This window comes from Hipposideros armiger, unplaced genomic scaffold (assembly GCF_001890085.2).
Source record: "Hipposideros armiger isolate ML-2016 unplaced genomic scaffold, ASM189008v1 scaffold_97, whole genome shotgun sequence".
Taxonomy (NCBI): Eukaryota; Metazoa; Chordata; class Mammalia; order Chiroptera; family Hipposideridae; genus Hipposideros; species Hipposideros armiger.
In genome coordinates, this window is record NW_017731447.1 from 515,225 (window position 1) to 531,604 (window position 16,380).

Genomic DNA, 16,380 nt, shown 5'->3' on the forward strand with positions numbered 1-16,380 from the left:
AGTCCAGGAACTTTGGAGCTGGGAACCATTATTTATGTGTTTACAGGACCAGGATGTCTCTGCCCATTTGAGGGGTGGGGAAAGAAATTAAGGGGGCAACAGGAAGATGGTAAGTTCTTAGCTTGTGTGTAGAGTCGGCCAGGTAATTTGTAAGAAACTGATTGTCTAGATTAATTCCAAAAACGGGAAGGCTTTATGTAGGCGGAGCTGAGGCATGGCTCATGCTGATTACATGAGCGGTAATAAAAGGAAGGATAAAATTCCAAATGTGCACAAAAAGACATCTGAGAATGTGGAGAAAGGGCCCCCAAGGCCAAGAGCAAAGCTCTATGAATGGGCGCAGGAAGCTGAAGGGTAACTTGGAAGAAGCGACAATGCAGGGTGGCCCTTAAGAATGCTCAATGTATCCTTAACCAACAAACAAAAAAAGATAAACAAAGAGAAGAGGAAAATTAAGTAGAAAGGGAAAAGAGATTTTGTGGGACTGGGAATTAATTATTAATTAATTCCAAAAGGGAGTTTCGAGACTAATTGAGCAGGCGCTGGTGCCAGTTCGCCCGTGCACGCGTTACAAGTAGCCCCTGCCAAGTGGTGCATAATTTTATGGAAGCAGATGCCCTGTGAAGCAGCAGGGAAAACAGCTTCGCATTTGCTCACGGAACTCGGAGGCTAAGTCAGGTCAGCGTGGTTTATACTTCTCAGTGCCTGTTGCCTGATGGCGAGCTATTAAAAAAAATGACCCCATCAACTCCTCTTAGCTCAAGCTGAAAGATTAGGGAAGACATCCTCCATCGAAATAAAAAGGTATCCCAAATGGAAAAGATATTTATAAAAAAAACAAAAAAAACTTTTTGTAAAGAAGAAATTGGCAAAATGGCACATAAAGGCCAAAGCTATAGAAAGAAAATAAAAATTCCATTTGATCCTGTGTATTGTTTATTAAGAACCTCCCCGACATAACAGGCCCTGAAAAGTCACCGTAAAAAGACATCTGGGCAAAGCTACACTGGAGAACAAAGAAATGCAAACCATCTTTAGGAGCTTGCAGGAAATGGAAGCATGTGAGTGAGCAAAGCAGAAATGTCCTGTGGAACGTTTTCCATTAACAAGCAACGGGTGAAAGCGAAATGTAAAAGTTTTGGGGTTGGAGAGGAAACCTCTAATCATGAGAAGGGTGTGGGTAGGAGGAGAAATAGCAACAGCTGCTCTTCGAAAAGCGCCAGAGTGAAAAAACTTTCAGAGCCAGTTGGCCGCCATTATGAGAAAGAGAGTGGGCAGGTCACAGCTACAAAGCGAGTTTATTACACCTCGTTAAAAGTCACAGAGAGAGAGAAAGGGAAGGCCCTGGGCTTGGGTTAAATGCCCTCTGGAACCACAAAAAACAAGGAGGAGGACTGGGAAGAAGGCAAAAACACGTTATGGCAACAGAAAAACCAGAATGGAGAAAGAACAGACCTTTTGAGCTTATTCCGTTGATAAGAAGCCATTATGCGATGAATGTTTGTGGAGATATTTTTGGGTTTGGGTGGTGAGAAAATTCAAGGGGTGGTGACAAACTTCAACTACATAACCATCCTTTTATTATAATTCAATAAAAGCTCTACAAAGTCTATTCCCAGAGATGTCTAAGAAAATAACAGGTGGTTTTCTTCCCTGGGTGCGTACGTGGCCACCTGCTCAAATATGATCACTCAAGGCCCCTTTCAGTTCTGGGGCTCTAGGTCCCTTCACGCTCCTACACTGTTTTAGGTGATATGCCTGATAGAATGCCATTGTTTTCTGGCGAACTGCTGATTGTTCTGCAAAATCTTGACCGCTCTGCTCCTCTGTTGTCCTGCCGCAGCTCACCAGAGTCCCTGTGGAGTCATGTGGTCAGTATCGGAATTGCAGCGACTGCCTTGGCTCCGGCGATCCCCACTGTGGCTGGTGTGTGCTCCACAACACGTGAGTACAGCCAGCAGGTCCCTCCTGCCTCCCACGTCCCCTGGTAATTCTCTTCCTCCCCTCTATCACCACTCTCCTCCCCTCTGATCTCTCTTCTCTCCCTGTCTTTTCTTATTCTCCCTTCCTTATATCATTTGCAAATTTCCTCTCCCTTCTTCCATTTTGATTTCACCATAAGTTGCCCAGTTCCCATGAGATGTATAGGAATGGCAGTAGGGGAACAATGATGGGTCAGGATGTGAAATCATGCTGGGTAATTACATCCTGGAGGGCGAGAGGGAGGTGCTGGACATTTCTGACTATGACGTCACTGTACACTGACATTCCAGGACTGAACAGCAGAAAACAAGGAATTGGACTTTTTTTCTTGAGGCCCGCGTGGGCCACTCAGTCACGTGCGGGATATGCACTGTCCATTCAGTGATTCAATACCCACTTAACAGGCTCTTTGATACCCCCCCCCCGAGAATCCTGGGACACCTCATGTACAGTTTCCGTGCTCTAGGGGGACACTTCTAGAATGTGGACCCCGAGACAACTCTCCCTGCCCTCACAAAACACTTCTGTCTCTGACAAAACCCTCGGGGCGTGGGCTCTGCGCACCTGAGGCGCTGTGTCACACGCGGGGTGCTCTCTCTATATGTGTGTTGCCGGAGGTGTATTTTTGTGTTGGGGCCACATTTTATTCTCAAAAAGGGGAGAGAGGGAAGGTATATACAGTGGAGGCACGTGATAGCCTGGGTGTGGGATGTAGGGCCCAGACAACCAGCCCCGATGTGCGGAGAGAGTGGAAGGCCTTTCTTATGGGATCCAAAGACCCTTGACATCACTGACTGGAGCAGACAACAATCACTGGGCCCCACTCTGATGGAGTCTGGTCCCGGTCAAGCTATTGCTGCTGGAACCCCAGGCTTCTAGGCAACACTTGAAACTTGACACTCTGTAGGTTGGACACAAGTGTTACAAATTAAGGAGGAGGACTTTAGCCTTCCTACTGAGAGCCTGAACTGAATGTGACTGGCACTTATCAGTCATTTTCAACTGTAAGAAGATAGGGGCGGGATCGTGCCCTCCCACCCCGACCCAGGAGTGCTTCTCAAAATTAGAAACACCCTCTTAAATTCTAATACATCTTCTCCAAGGGCACAGGCACCCTCCCATTTTTGAGTGACAGTCTTAGGTATAATGAGTCCTTGAGTTCTTTAAGGGAAGGTCTAAAATCCCTCAGGTATGCTACAGTGGGGGAAAATCAAGAACCATTGATAGGTACCGAAATACACGTACAGAGGTGATGAGGAGCTGGGTGCAGCAGTGTACACACAAAGCTGTGTATTGCAACAGAGTGCAATGGAGCCTAAGCGTGGGCCAACGTAACGGAGGATGGAAAAGATTGCATTCAGAATTCAGATCAGCTCTGATCAACCCAGGAGAGTTGCCTAGATGATGCTTTGCAAGGCAGCAGGGAAGCCATTTTCTTTGTCCCACATAGTGAGGCCTCTCAGACAGGGACCATGTTCCAGATCCACTGCTTCCTTGGGTGACCAGGCCAGCCGACTCTCTGCTGGACTGAGGATGGCTCAGCTGCTCCTGCTGCGGTCTCTTCCACCTGGCATCATTCAAGGGCACTCAGAAAAGCTGGCTCCTCTCCGGCACTCTATGCGTGTGGGACCCAAAAGCAGGTCTCTCTGTTAGCTTTGATCTGGCCCAGTGATGCTGCCCAGCCCGGTGTAGCACTGAGCTCCTGGGAGAAGTAGGGGACCTCAGGCTCTGAGAAGGCAGCAGAGGGGCTGCCCATCTCCCAACCTCCCATCCCCAGAGCTGAATTTAATCGGAATAGAGGAAGAGGTACCAGAAACGTCTTCCTGCATGGCCTCAGTTTCCTCTTTCATAACAAATACCTGCCTCCTGTTATACAGCAGAATACAGGGGTGGACTCAAGTCAAGGTCAAGTTTGGACAGTTCATGAAGGAGGCCATCAGCCTGCACTGGGCATCCAGCATCTGTCCTTTCAGCGTGGCCTCAGAAAAACAGCCATGGACATGAACTTTGGGCATCCACCACCAAGTCCGAAGTTCAAATCCCCCTAGCTGTTCAGCAACCTGGGGCAGCATCCCAGCTCCTCCTCTGTGAACTGGAGATGGTGATACCCGCCCTGCCCACCTCCCTGAGTCACTGAAGAATCAAATGAGGTCATGTGGGTGAAAGGGCACTGTGAGCTGTGGAACGTGTGAAATGTGAAGTGGCGGTGGAGCAGGACACTTGACACAGTTGGGGAAGGACTGAGAGCTCATGGGGGCCCTGCTGCTTATGGCTTTGGCTGACCCCCATTGATCATCCAGATGGCTCTACTTTAATTGCATCCTTCCCTTCCCAGGGGTATCCCAGCCTCAAAGTGCCTTCCTCTGAGTGGTGGATGCCCCTGCTGCCTGCCTCTCACCTCAGTTAACCTGGTGTCATGTCTTATTCTGCAGTTTGCATGTCTTATTCATACGTGTCATGTCGGTACAGCCCTTATTAAGTGCAGGCTCACAGAAAGCAGGGGCTGGGCATTTGCTTTCTCTGTGCATGTTACTCAGCACTGAGCTGCTGCTGGTGGTGCCACTGGTGCCCCTCCCCCACCCAAATTGCCACCATGGGAGCAGGCAGGTGGAAGCCGTGAGGGACTTTGGAGGGACGACTAGAACGGAAATCAATGGAATGTAGTTCTCACTTTTTGAAAACATGCTATGAGGCTTCGGATGAGAAGAGTCCCTTCTCATGACTCATGTCAGTTCTGTTCCATAAAGTCGCCACAAACACCAAGTTAGTGAATTTGGAACCATTGCTCCCCCAAAAAAAAAAAATGCAGAGCTAGGTTCCTATGAGCCTCTGGTCACAGCGCTTTCATCAACCAATCAATACATTTCTGTGTGTTTCTGTTTAAAGACACCTGATTTTATGTATATACCGGAGGTGCCAAAAAAAAATTATACACATTTTAAGAAAGGAAAACACTATATTAAATTGTAATACTCAATATATACCAATAACAAAAGATGAATACAAGTCACGTTTGACTTCTGCAATTACAAGAGGTGCTCAAAGTGGTTACCATCAGCATCCAGACACTTCTGATTATGGCGAACTACTGCTTGAGCAACGCTGACCAAAGTGTCCACTTGTATACATTTTTGGGCACCCTCTGAGTGTGTGTGTGTGTGTTCACTAACATTGAACTCACAGCCAACACTATAATTTGTGCCTTATTTCACCTGGGAACACTGGGCAGCACGTGAGAATGACACTTGGGGGCCACTTTAAGCAGTAAAATCACCATGAAAAAGCACAAAAATGTGAAAATCTGGACACTAGATAGACCATAAAGAGGACACTTGTTTATAGAGGGAGTGGGGCGGAGCATGGTGTGGCCTTGCTGGACTTCTGCTGGGAACATATCTGAGTGGACATGGGAAATTTTTCTCCACCCTCCTCATGTCTGGGAGTGACCGCCAAACAGCTGCAAGTATCAGTTTGGGGATTCTAAATAAACTTCAGCAAGTAGACGAATTCACAAGTAAGAATCCACCGTAACGAGGATTGGCTGTCTCTCTGTGCAACAGAAACCTGACATCCCCCTTTAGAAAAAGGAAGCACGACACTGTCTCCCGGTGGTGGTGTGAGGATAGAATTAGGTGATAGAGAATGTTCTAAAAGTTCAAGGTAGTCCTTGAGCAGTCAAGGCGTTGTTCTCTGTAACCTTACGCCTCCTGGTTATGTGAAGACCCTGGAGCTGGGGGTCTGCTGATCTATCTGGTAAAGCCCAGCTCCCCTGGGAGGATGCAGTTCGTGGACACCCCTAGGCCAAGGCTTCACCTGCCCTCCATGACACTCAGCAAGTCCTTCCTCTCCCCCTAATGACCAAGGATGCCCCTGACCCACATGGCCAGGTGAAGAAGAATAAGTGCCTGGATCTTCTAAGAAGCTTGTAATCAGGACATAATGTTTTGATTTATATAGAGTGAGATGCACAGATCCTAAGTGTACTGTGTGAAAAGTTTTGACAGATGCAAACACCCAGGTCATTCACACGCCACCAAGATATACATTTCCTTCCTCCAGAGCATGCTTTCAGGTTTCTTCCTATTCTTCCCAGTAGGTCTTTCTTCCCTCGTTGTTTAAGTACAGGTCAAAGCCAGGCATCGCCTCCCCTGACACGCCTTCTCTTTCATTTTAAGTAGATGCCGTCTGGACATTCATGGCTGGGAGAGATACAGGAGTACATGGGCTGAGCAGGAGGGAAGGGAGAAGTCTGAGGCAGGCAGAGGAGGTACAGAAGACCCCGGAGGACCAGAGGAAGCCTGCACGTGCTTAGCCTGGGCTCCTCAGTTTGCTGGGCAGGGAGCGCACAGAAAAGTGCAAGGGGTTTCTTCACATCGTGGGATTGCTGTGCCCACACACCCAGACTTGTCCACAGATCTTCCACATGGGCCCTGCCCCTCTATGCCAGGCACTGTGCTGGGCTCATGAGGTACCAGGGGACTATGTTAGACTGGCTCTACCCTGGAGCTTCCTGGGGACTAGTCCTCTGGTCCAGGAATGGGGCAGGGGTTGCATTCTAGACTACGATCCGTGCATTTGGTAGGTCCACATCATGGGTAAGACCCTGTGTTGACTGCTATCGGGCCCAGCGAGCCTGACACTCTGGAAAACCAGGGCAAAGAGCATCAGGAAGAGGGTTCCTTCAGGTGTTAACATATGTCTGTTTTATCTGTCACTTTTGCCAAGTTTTCCCATGGTGGTAGGAAGTAGGAGGGTGGAAAATTTGTGGGAAGGGAAGGACAGAAGGAGTGCATGTGCGTGTGTGTGTGCGCACTCTCGCATGCATGCACGAGAGAGAGAGAGAGAGAGACAGAGAGACAGAGAGACAGAGAGAGACAGAGAGACAGAGAGAGAGAGAGGAAGTGGGGGGAATAGGAGGAGAGAGAGCAAGACCATGCACAGTTCAAGAGCAGGGCCCCCACTAACAGGTGGCTCATGGCTGAAAGGGCCATTTGTACTAGCAAGGGCACAGGTGGGCTACACGGAACAAGCCTAAGAAATGCTCATATAATTGCAATCCTTCCTCCTGTTAGTCTCAATTGCCGGGAAGCACTGGCCCGCCACCCCCCGTAACACGGAGGGTCACCCCGAGGCCCTCCCTCACAGTCCCTGGCCCCAGCCCACAGGCTTGCTGATTTCTAATGGCAACAGTAGCTTCAACAGGCCGGGCGTTTATTTGCCCATGAATCTTGAGCCTTTATTCTCAGGGCATTCGCCTCGGGCCTGAACCTACCTATTCTGACTTGGGTGAAAATAATGGAAAGGCTAGCCTGCCTGTACCTGCCCAGGGCCTAGAACCTTCCTTCCAGCCACCAGGCCTGGCACGTCCCCAAACCCCTCTCCATCTTGCCCTCCCAGGCCCAGGCCAAGAAGCCTACCTCAGTCTCGGCAGGTAACACAATCCTGCCGCCGACCGAGCCACATCGATTGGCCTAGACGTTACCTTTGTGAAGAAGCGTCCTCGGTGTCACTCCTGGGAGGCTCATGTAACCTGGGACATCAACAGGGGAAAGATAAGATCAGCTTTTATAAAGTCTCCCCCTTGCCCTCTGGTGACCCCTCCTCTTAGCAGGTTTCTTCTGTTGGAAGAATGCCCTCCCCTGGATGGGGTGGCATCATTTACTGTTCAGGATTCATTTGGCTTCTTCTTTATACAGTTTCTGCCAAGATGGAGAGAGGGAAAGGAAGGGAAAGGTAGGGAAGAGAAGGAAAGGGAAGGGACGGGACGGGAAAAGTGCTGCTACCCAGAGAAGAAGGATGGATTAAAACTAAGAACCTGTCTATGGACAGACCCAGGTTGGGTTCAGTTTCCCCAGGTATAAAATGACAGTGAGAGAGCCATCTTACAGCCACATTATGAAAATTAAGGGAGAGGATGTGCATGATGGTCCCTTCCTGTGCCTGGCGGTAGCCCTGATTTCAGTGACTGTGTAAGCAGAGTCCATGGGTTGGACCCCAGGGCCTTCTCCACGGACCCTCTCCCCTTCCTGTCCTCCCCAAGACCAGAAGGCTATGGCTGGGTGGCTGGGACAAACCCACCACTAGAAAGTCTTTCTACCTTCAGCAACTCCTACCACCATTTAGGCCATCTTCAGCGGTCATGTCATCTTCAGCTACCTGGGAAAGTGCAAAGAGAACAGTTTGTCCCACAGTCATGGCTGAATGTCCCCTTAATGAAGTACAAACTGATTCTAAAGTGCAAGCCCTTCCTTGCTGCTTTGTTGCATATCCCAGAGCCTGGTACCCAAGGCCCACTTGACAGTAACCTGCTAAATCGGTGATCTCTCCTTGAATGCCCCACACAATCCTGAGGAACTGTCAGGGTCCACTTCTGCCCAGCAAACCCTCTGCAGCCTATGCTGGGGTCTTCCCTGACTCTTTGCCGAAGAAAAGTTATCAGCCTCTGTTCCAGAGAAAAGCACCCTAGACTAGATCCAAGTTTATTCGAGTTTTTCTTTCAGTGGCTCAGCAGATACACAGCATGGGTTAAGGAAGCTTGCTTTTCCTCTCTTAACCCCTGCCTGCTCCCCCTCCACCCCAAATGCCTATATTACACACTTTCATGGCCAGAGGGTGGTAAGTCAGCGCGGCCATCTTCCAGGAATTCGGAAAGCCCTGTCATCCATGCAAGCTCTGCATGTCCCTCTCAGTCTAATGATGTGGCTCCCTGTGGACAGCCTGAGATGCTGGGCGACCTCTGAGCCTTGAAGTCCAGACATGCACACCCACGTATCAGCAGTCACATGCTCTGCCCAGTCTTGCCACGCTGGGGCCACATGGAGTGGAGTGGCTCAGCTTGCGCAGAGCAGAGTGCTTCCCTTCACCAAGCCTGCGGACCTGGTGACATTAGCAGGCATGAAAGCTCCAGGCTTTTGGATCAAGGGCAGCGTGAAAATTTATCAGAATCAATCAGAGTAATATGTGGCTGCGACTCAAATAAGAGACAGCATCCTCCTTGTTACCGATGGGATTATGAAGAGAATGGGTCAGTCTGCTGTGGTGAGCTTGGCTTTTCCTCCTCCCCTTCCTCTCCCTCCCCTTGTCCTCTGTCCCTCTCTCTCCTTTTGTTCCATCTCTTCTTCCCACCTCTTCTCTCCTAACCCCCACCACAACCTTAATAGAAATAAATAGGCCTGAACAGCACTACCTGCTGACAAAGAGAAGAGTGAGACAGCCCCACATCACCTTTACTTGTGGCAACTGCTAAATGTAATTTCTCTTCTCAGAAAGAAAAAAACCTCGCCAGGTCCCTTTTACTGCCACCTGAGGTGTGTGTTCAATGGATCATTCATCTGGGCAGGGGGACGGCAAGACTCTGACCTGGAAGGCAGGGCAGACCCACCATGGTCGTGGGACAGGACCACGTGGTTGCTATTTAAGCCCAGAAAAGCTCTTTGGCCTCCACCGAACTCCTGCAGCTGCTGGTTCCCATTAAGCCCTGTGCCTTCCTCCTGCTCTGTTGACCTCACCTTTGAGTGAGGCCCGGGGGCATGGTGACCCCAGCATCCGCGGCTCAGGTTGGCTTTGGATCTTTAGAAACAGTAAAGGGGTGGTGAGTTCAGTTGCCAGCAGCTGGTGATAGAGGGAAAATCGTGGCGTAATCCTGGTCTTCATGTCTTGGGGGTTTATCTAAGAACAGCCTAAATACCATGGTTGAGACCATGGTGTCAGTCCCTGGATCCTAGAATCATGGCACTGTAAGGACTTACCTGGTCCCCATCCTTCACAGGAGACACTTCCTACACACCCATCTGCCTAGGAAGGTTCCCTTTACAAGATAGTCCCCCTGCCTGCAAGCCACAGATGTACCTGCCTGTTTCTGTGGGTGTTCCTGAAGAGGGCAAGGATATGACATTAGGAAACCCACTCTCTTCCCTTGTCAGGGTTCCCAGACATGGAGACAATGACCAAAGAGCTCCCATGATCACCTACTTGAGTGAATGTTCCAAGTCCTCTTAACTTTTTTATAAAGCTCACTTGGAAAGTCACATTCCTACTCCATTTTTTTTTTCAGTCTCCTTATGTTCCCAATAACCAAGGCTGGTAGACCCATGCCGGAGGATTCGGGGGGATGGACCAGGAACGACCCCCCAACTTGGAGGCTGGCCCAGATAGCCCCATTTCCAAATTGAAATTTGCTTGCCCGGCCGGCAGCACTGGAAGTTAATATTTCCTATCACTGTATTTAGGAATTAATTTCTAGAGAACTTAATCACCACCTCTTTCCCTCTCCCTCACCTCTTTCCTTTCTCCATTCCTCTCCCTTGTAATTTTCCACTTGGCTGGGAATTCTCCAGCAGTGAAAGTTCAGGCTTAGGGGACGGCAGAGGGAGCTGCTCCATTAGAGAGGATAATCTCAATTGGAACCACTGACTTGAATAATAACCCCTCCAAGAGGCCAGGGCCATTGTTCCCAAGGGCTTGTAGCACCTCTGCACTGGGGCTGGAGGGACGCACTGCGGAGACAGTAGAATGAGAAGAGGAGGTCAGAGAAGGTTAGCAGGGCCAGGCTCCAATTCTAGGGGCCTGGGGTGTCTTCTTGGTCCATCTATAGGTCTGTGTTTGGGGTAGGATGACAATGGTGGTAGTCAAGATGAACGGCTGAAAACTCAAAGTCACAGAGCACGCACTTTTTACATCCCTATGACATTTTTTGAGTCCTGCCTGGAAAACGGGTGAAGCAGGATCTTCCTCGACCTTCAGGGTACTCCCACAGGGGAATTGAAGGGCATGCTTTAAGAAGTCTCTGGAACCCTGTTGAAGAAAACATCTAAGCTGCCCCTCCCCCACCCCACCTCTACTAGAGTCATGAATTAACCCTCTGCACATTTCCTAGCTCTTGCCTGGGCTAATGGCAAACCACATTCCTAGAAGAGAAGAAGGTCATGACCCTGACGGACCCCATAAGAACCCAGAAGGAATTCATTCTTCCCCCGCCACTATCTTATCACAGCTGAGGTCAATTGTCCGTGCTCTTGAGCATTTGCAGCCTCTACCCTCATGGGCACTGAGGGATAGTAGAAATGTCAACACTTCCCTGACACTGACCTTAAATTTGACTTTCCACTAAGAGCTGAGTTCTAGATACCCTGTGAGGGGTTAGTAAGAAGGCAGAGCTACAGCCCAGATCACTCTGTCTCCCTTTTCTCCCTCCTGACCTCCGGGATTCCTTCTTCCTTATTAAGAAGGAAACTGCTGGAGCCACCCCTGTTTTTTTGTCTTTGGTTTGCTCCATGGGCCAGTCTGAGAAAAGATCAGAATTTCTGCATCAGCTGCACTTTGGAAGGGTTGGAAGAAGATGGATGAGAAGGGATGGAATTGTACTACCACTTATTGAGGGCTTCTTATGTATGAGCTATGCCCTGTTCTACTTGCATAATCTTTTCATCCTCATAGTAACCCAGTTGGGTAGATACTATTTCATCCCCATTTTATAGATGACAAAACGGAGGCACCAAGAGGTTAAGTAATTTGTTCAATCTTAGTTGCGGGTGAGCATAGCCCACCGTCCCAGGCGGGAGTCGAACCGGAAACCTTGTTGCTAAGAGTGCATGGTCTAACCACTGAGCCATCCAAACCAAGATTACACAGTAAGATGGGACGTTGAAAATTGTAAGCTATGGGTGGCTTCCCTGGTGAGACCTAAATCTGAGGGGAGACGATGAGTAGTTAGTTTGGGCCTCTCGGGAGCATGGCAGGGTGCAGCCACATGAACCTGGAGAGCAACAGGCCAATAGGTAGAACTTATCTTTGACAGGCCCCAGACAAGTTCCTTTGTAGCCCCTGGAAGAGAGACAGGGTCTTCTCTGTTCTATCTGGATCTCTATTTGGTAAATGCCAGGTGCTGTTTGGCCTGAAAGCAGTTTCATTTTTCTCTCTTCATAATTTAATCAAAGACATTTCTCAGACCTGCTGATTGCTCTTGGAAAGAGGAACTTCAAAGTTGGGGAGTCCGTGAATAATTTAAGCCTGCACCAGCTCTCAGGGTCTGCCATTAATGGGAGTAATAACACTATTAATAGCGGTGTCAGTGCAGACGCCCTGGCCAAGTCCATAACATTAGCTTAATGGCTGGAGGTAATGAAGTCCTCGCGCAGAAGCTAGCCTGCTAAATTAACTTCCCAGACTTTTAGGCAGACGCCCTGGTTACCATGGGTCTGTGAGAGCAGCCACGAGTGCCTTGGAGACAACCACACTCACGTCTGACCTTTCGCTCTTGGGATGGGAGTCCTAGAAAGGGTCCGGGAGAATTCACACGTCTCAATAATATTCCAAGTGAGGCTTCTTAGTGGCAGGCAAAAATAGCGATTAGCCTAGAGAGAAAGATTGAGGGGAATTTTTTAAATTGCTCTAAGCACATGAAGGAAACATCACGATAGCAGGAAAAGTGGGTTTAGGTGCAGCAAAAGGGACTGTCCCTCACGTCTCCGTCTGGAAGTGTCAGGAAAGTCGAGTGCATTGGTTAAGAGTACAGGCTCCAGAGTTCATCTCTGTTCAAATACTGGCTCTCTCTGATCAGCTGGTGACCTTGGGCACATGACTTACCACCTTCTCTAGAGCTTCAAATGGTACCTACCTCACAGCATTGTTGGGAGACTTAAGTGACATAGGCTGTAAGCCCCTTATTACTGCGCCTAATGAGCACTCAATGGCTAGTAGCCATGGCTGTTAGTCAAAATTGGTTTTTACCGTCTCATTACCCATCAAATCTATTCTAAGGCCATCCCTTTTGTCCCTGTATCTCCCTTTCTTTCTTTAGTCCACCCCTTCACTGATTTCTCCTTTGTTTGCTAAATTCACCTCTCAGATGCTCCACTGTTAGGCTGTCCCTCCCACTGAGGCCAAAAGTGTCTTCCTCATCCGGGGCTGGAAGGAGGGGCCCCCACAGCTTTCCTCTGTGCCTGAGGGTCACCCCAAGGGCAGCTCAGGTGCCCAGGTGCCTCTCCTCCCTCATCCTCATCCCCGTACCTCATCTGTCTGCTTCTGGAGGCACATGCCCTCTCCCCGATATCTCCCTCCCCACAGGGGTTCCACGTCCCTGGCTGTTCTATTTCCCACCAAACTCCTTCCCAGGGCTCTCTCCTATCCTGCTACAGCCCTGACGTCCTCCTTCCTCTGCGGAGTCTATTCTCTTTCACCCACAGCGATCAGCCATTCAAGAGTGATGACCCTGCAGTCCCATCCTATCTCTCCTTGTCCCTCTGAGGCCCCCACTTTTACTCCACAGGAGGATCAGCAGCCCCGACTCTCCAAATCCTGGCCACCCAGCGCAGCTCCGTGTTCACAAGACTTGTTTGACTGGGATTAAATGCTGTTCCTTAAAGCTCAGACATGTCCCTGCAGTGAACTCCCACTGCAAAGCGGGGATGGCCTTGGCTCCAACCGAGAGCTTAAGCACCTTCCCCCTGTGCACTTCAGCGAGGGCCATGATTTTTATGTGCATCTTTCACAAGCCCCATCCGTTGAGATTGTAAGATGCCAGGTCACCCTGGATGTGGTCCACCTGTGACATGGTACACTTTGAACAACACAGGACACAAGCAATAATAGCGAACCTTCCGTGGCAGTTACCTGGTACCATGGAGCTGGGTTTTCGATCCAAGGCAGTCTGGCTCCAGCGTATGCTTTGAACTAGTGCACTCTGCTTGTTTGATCCTCCCTTCTCTCCCTCCCACCCGCCTGCATTTATCTTCTATCTGCTGGTCATGAGGATTACAGGGGATTCCAGAATCAGTTAGACACTGTTTCTTCTTTTGGAGCAGCTCACACTTGGCAGGAGAGGGCTGCACTCAGCCCAGTCATTGTCATATGATCTAAGAAGTTCTAGACTGTAGGAAACTCTAAAGCACTCTTAACTTTGCCTGAGGTGGGGGTGGGTTAGCGGGGATGGGTCGGGGTTTGCAGGTGCATAATAGTTGATCGATGTTGGACAGGGAGAAAGTGGGGAGAGAGCAGTGCAGACAGAAGACCTGGAGTGCACAGAGATAAGGAAGTCTAACAGAATATATCATACATGTAGATAGAGCAAGTCTCATGTTGCCTAAGAGGCGGGGGAGAGTGACAAGGGCCAAGGATGAGTGGGGGTGGGGAGGTGGACTAGACAGGACTTTGGAACTCAATGTGAATGAGGATGAAGTGAGGGGACTCTAGGATGACTCTCAAGTTTCTGCGTCTGGTAACCGGTGATCGGAATGACCACCTTTTTCAAATTCGGACATGATGGCGGAGGGCCGGGTGGGAGGAAGGAAGAAAATCATCAGTGCCGGGAGCCACTGACAACGCCTGACCTCCGTGCCAGCCCGTCACTGGACGAGGCACCTTCTGAGCCCCTCATTGGTCTCTCCCAACCAGGTGTACCCGGAAGGAGCGCTGTGAGCGGTCCAAAGAGCCCCGCAGGTTTGCCTCCGAGATGAAGCAGTGCGTCCGGCTGACCGTCCATCCCAGCAACATCTCTGTTTCTCAGTACAATGTCCTGGTAAGGGCAGTGGGACCTGGGTCAGGGACGTGGGCAGAGCCCTCTCCCCACCACAAAGGGCCGCAGCCCAACATCCTCAGGATGGGTGGGTGAGCTGGGTGTGCAGGGACATTGGGGAAGAGACTCTATGCATCATGGGTAGGAAGACAAGGAAAACTGGATCCAAAATGACCCAAAGGGTGACTGAGAGAGAGAGGTTGTTGGGAACAATATCTTTGTCTTTGAGATGGGAACGATGTATATGCAGAGGGAGAAGAGAAAGATGCTCCCATGTTCTTGCACTGGGCGCTTGGTGGTTGGTGTCACCATTTTTCCAAAATCAGGGACAATGGAAGAAAAGCTTGATCAGCAGTACCTCGGCCCTGTCCACCTTCCCTTCTACATACAAATCCCCCCAAATTCTGTTTCCTGGGACCAATTCCATTTGCATGTAATGAAGTTTCTTTTGTTTCTGACTCTTTACATCCCACCACCTTCTCCATATGCTCTTGTGATAAATTGGGTCCCTTCTTCTCCATATCAATATCGCCTCATGTTTTGCTTTCTCCTTTCTTTCTACCTGTTCTCTCTCGCTCTCCTTCTTTCTTCCTTTATTCCATACCCTTCTTTTTCCCACTTCACTCTCCTCCTCTCTCTCCCCTGCTGGGCTGTTTCACAGCTGGTCCTGGAGACATACAATGTCCCAGAGCTGTCAGCGGGCGTCAACTGCACCTTTGAGGACCTGTCAGAGATGGATGGGCTGGTGGTAGGCAATCAGATCCAGTGCTACTCCCCAGCGGCCAAGGAGGTGCCCCGGATAATCACAGAGAATGGTGAGCAGCCCCCGGAGGCAAAACTGGGTGGTATGTCCTTCCTCCAGCCTGGATGAGAACTCAGGACAGATGTGGAGGGATTGAGAGAGCCTACAGGTGGGGAGAGTCCGGGAAAGGGTATGGGTTGGGGGGTATGTTCCAGGAAGAGGGAGAGGAAGTGTCCTTTCGCTGCCCTTGGAATTGAGTGTTGAAACCAGGTGAGCATCTAGGAGTCAACCTTAATCCTAGGGGAGGAACAGCTGCTGAGAGAGCATTAGAGTATGCCAGCCAAGTTCATAGATTGTACATGAGGGGGCTGGCGTGGAGGGGCAGTGGAGGAGGCGAAGCTGGTCAGAAGCAGGGATGGGGGTGCTGGGGGTCATCTGGCTCCTTACCCCCCTTGCCTGCCCTGCTGGGTCCCTGACCCTGGACCACTAACCCCTCACTTTTACCCTTCCCTGCCTTCCCAGGGCTGCCTGTTCTTGGCGAGCTGCATTGGGAGGGATGGGGGTGGATACAGGCCCAGCACAGTTGAGGGACAGACTCGGCCTGGACAGATGGATGCTGTGTTGGCCCTCCCATTTGGGCATGTCACACTTGCTCTGAGCTGATTGATTAATGAGGCCCTTGGGGTAGGTGTGGAACCAGGCCAGAAGTGGGGCCTGGGGTCAGAGCTGTGAATTAAACATGGGCTCTAGCTGTTCCCAGGAGCCAGCTGAGGATTCCAGGGACACCCACCCGAAAGGAGCCCTGAGCCCACCAGAGGAAGGGGCATCAGAACAGGGTCTTTCTTTACAGAGATGCAGATTAAGCACATGTGCACACACACATACATGCAAAACCTCTTGTGTAGTTTGTGGCAGAATTACTAAGAGTTGACACATTTCCCCTGGTAGTTCATCAGCATGTGTGTTGGTAATTCTGTGCATCTGGCATGAATATTATGTGTGTGAATGAATGCATATTTGAATACCTGTCAGAGTGTGTGTGTGTGTGTGTGTGTGTGTGTGTGTGTGTGTGTGTGTGTGTACATTCAAGAACTGGTGAGCAAATGCAGGGTGGATGCCAGGGGTTCAGTATGGAAGGAGGAAT

At 50.0% G+C, this 16,380-nt stretch overlaps 1 protein-coding gene across 1 annotated transcript in view; it reads left to right on the top strand.

Annotated features, from left to right (window-relative positions):
* The window catches only part of PLXNA4 (plexin A4), a 378,640-nt gene that overhangs the window by 262,127 nt on the left and 100,133 nt on the right, over nt 1–16,380 (top strand). The window contains exons 5-7 of the mRNA XM_019646084.1: nt 1,844–1,944; nt 14,374–14,497; nt 15,156–15,309. Coding sequence (XP_019501629.1) covers nt 1,844–1,944; nt 14,374–14,497; nt 15,156–15,309 — 379 coding nt within the window. The remainder of the gene's footprint in view (nt 1–1,843; nt 1,945–14,373; nt 14,498–15,155; nt 15,310–16,380) is intronic.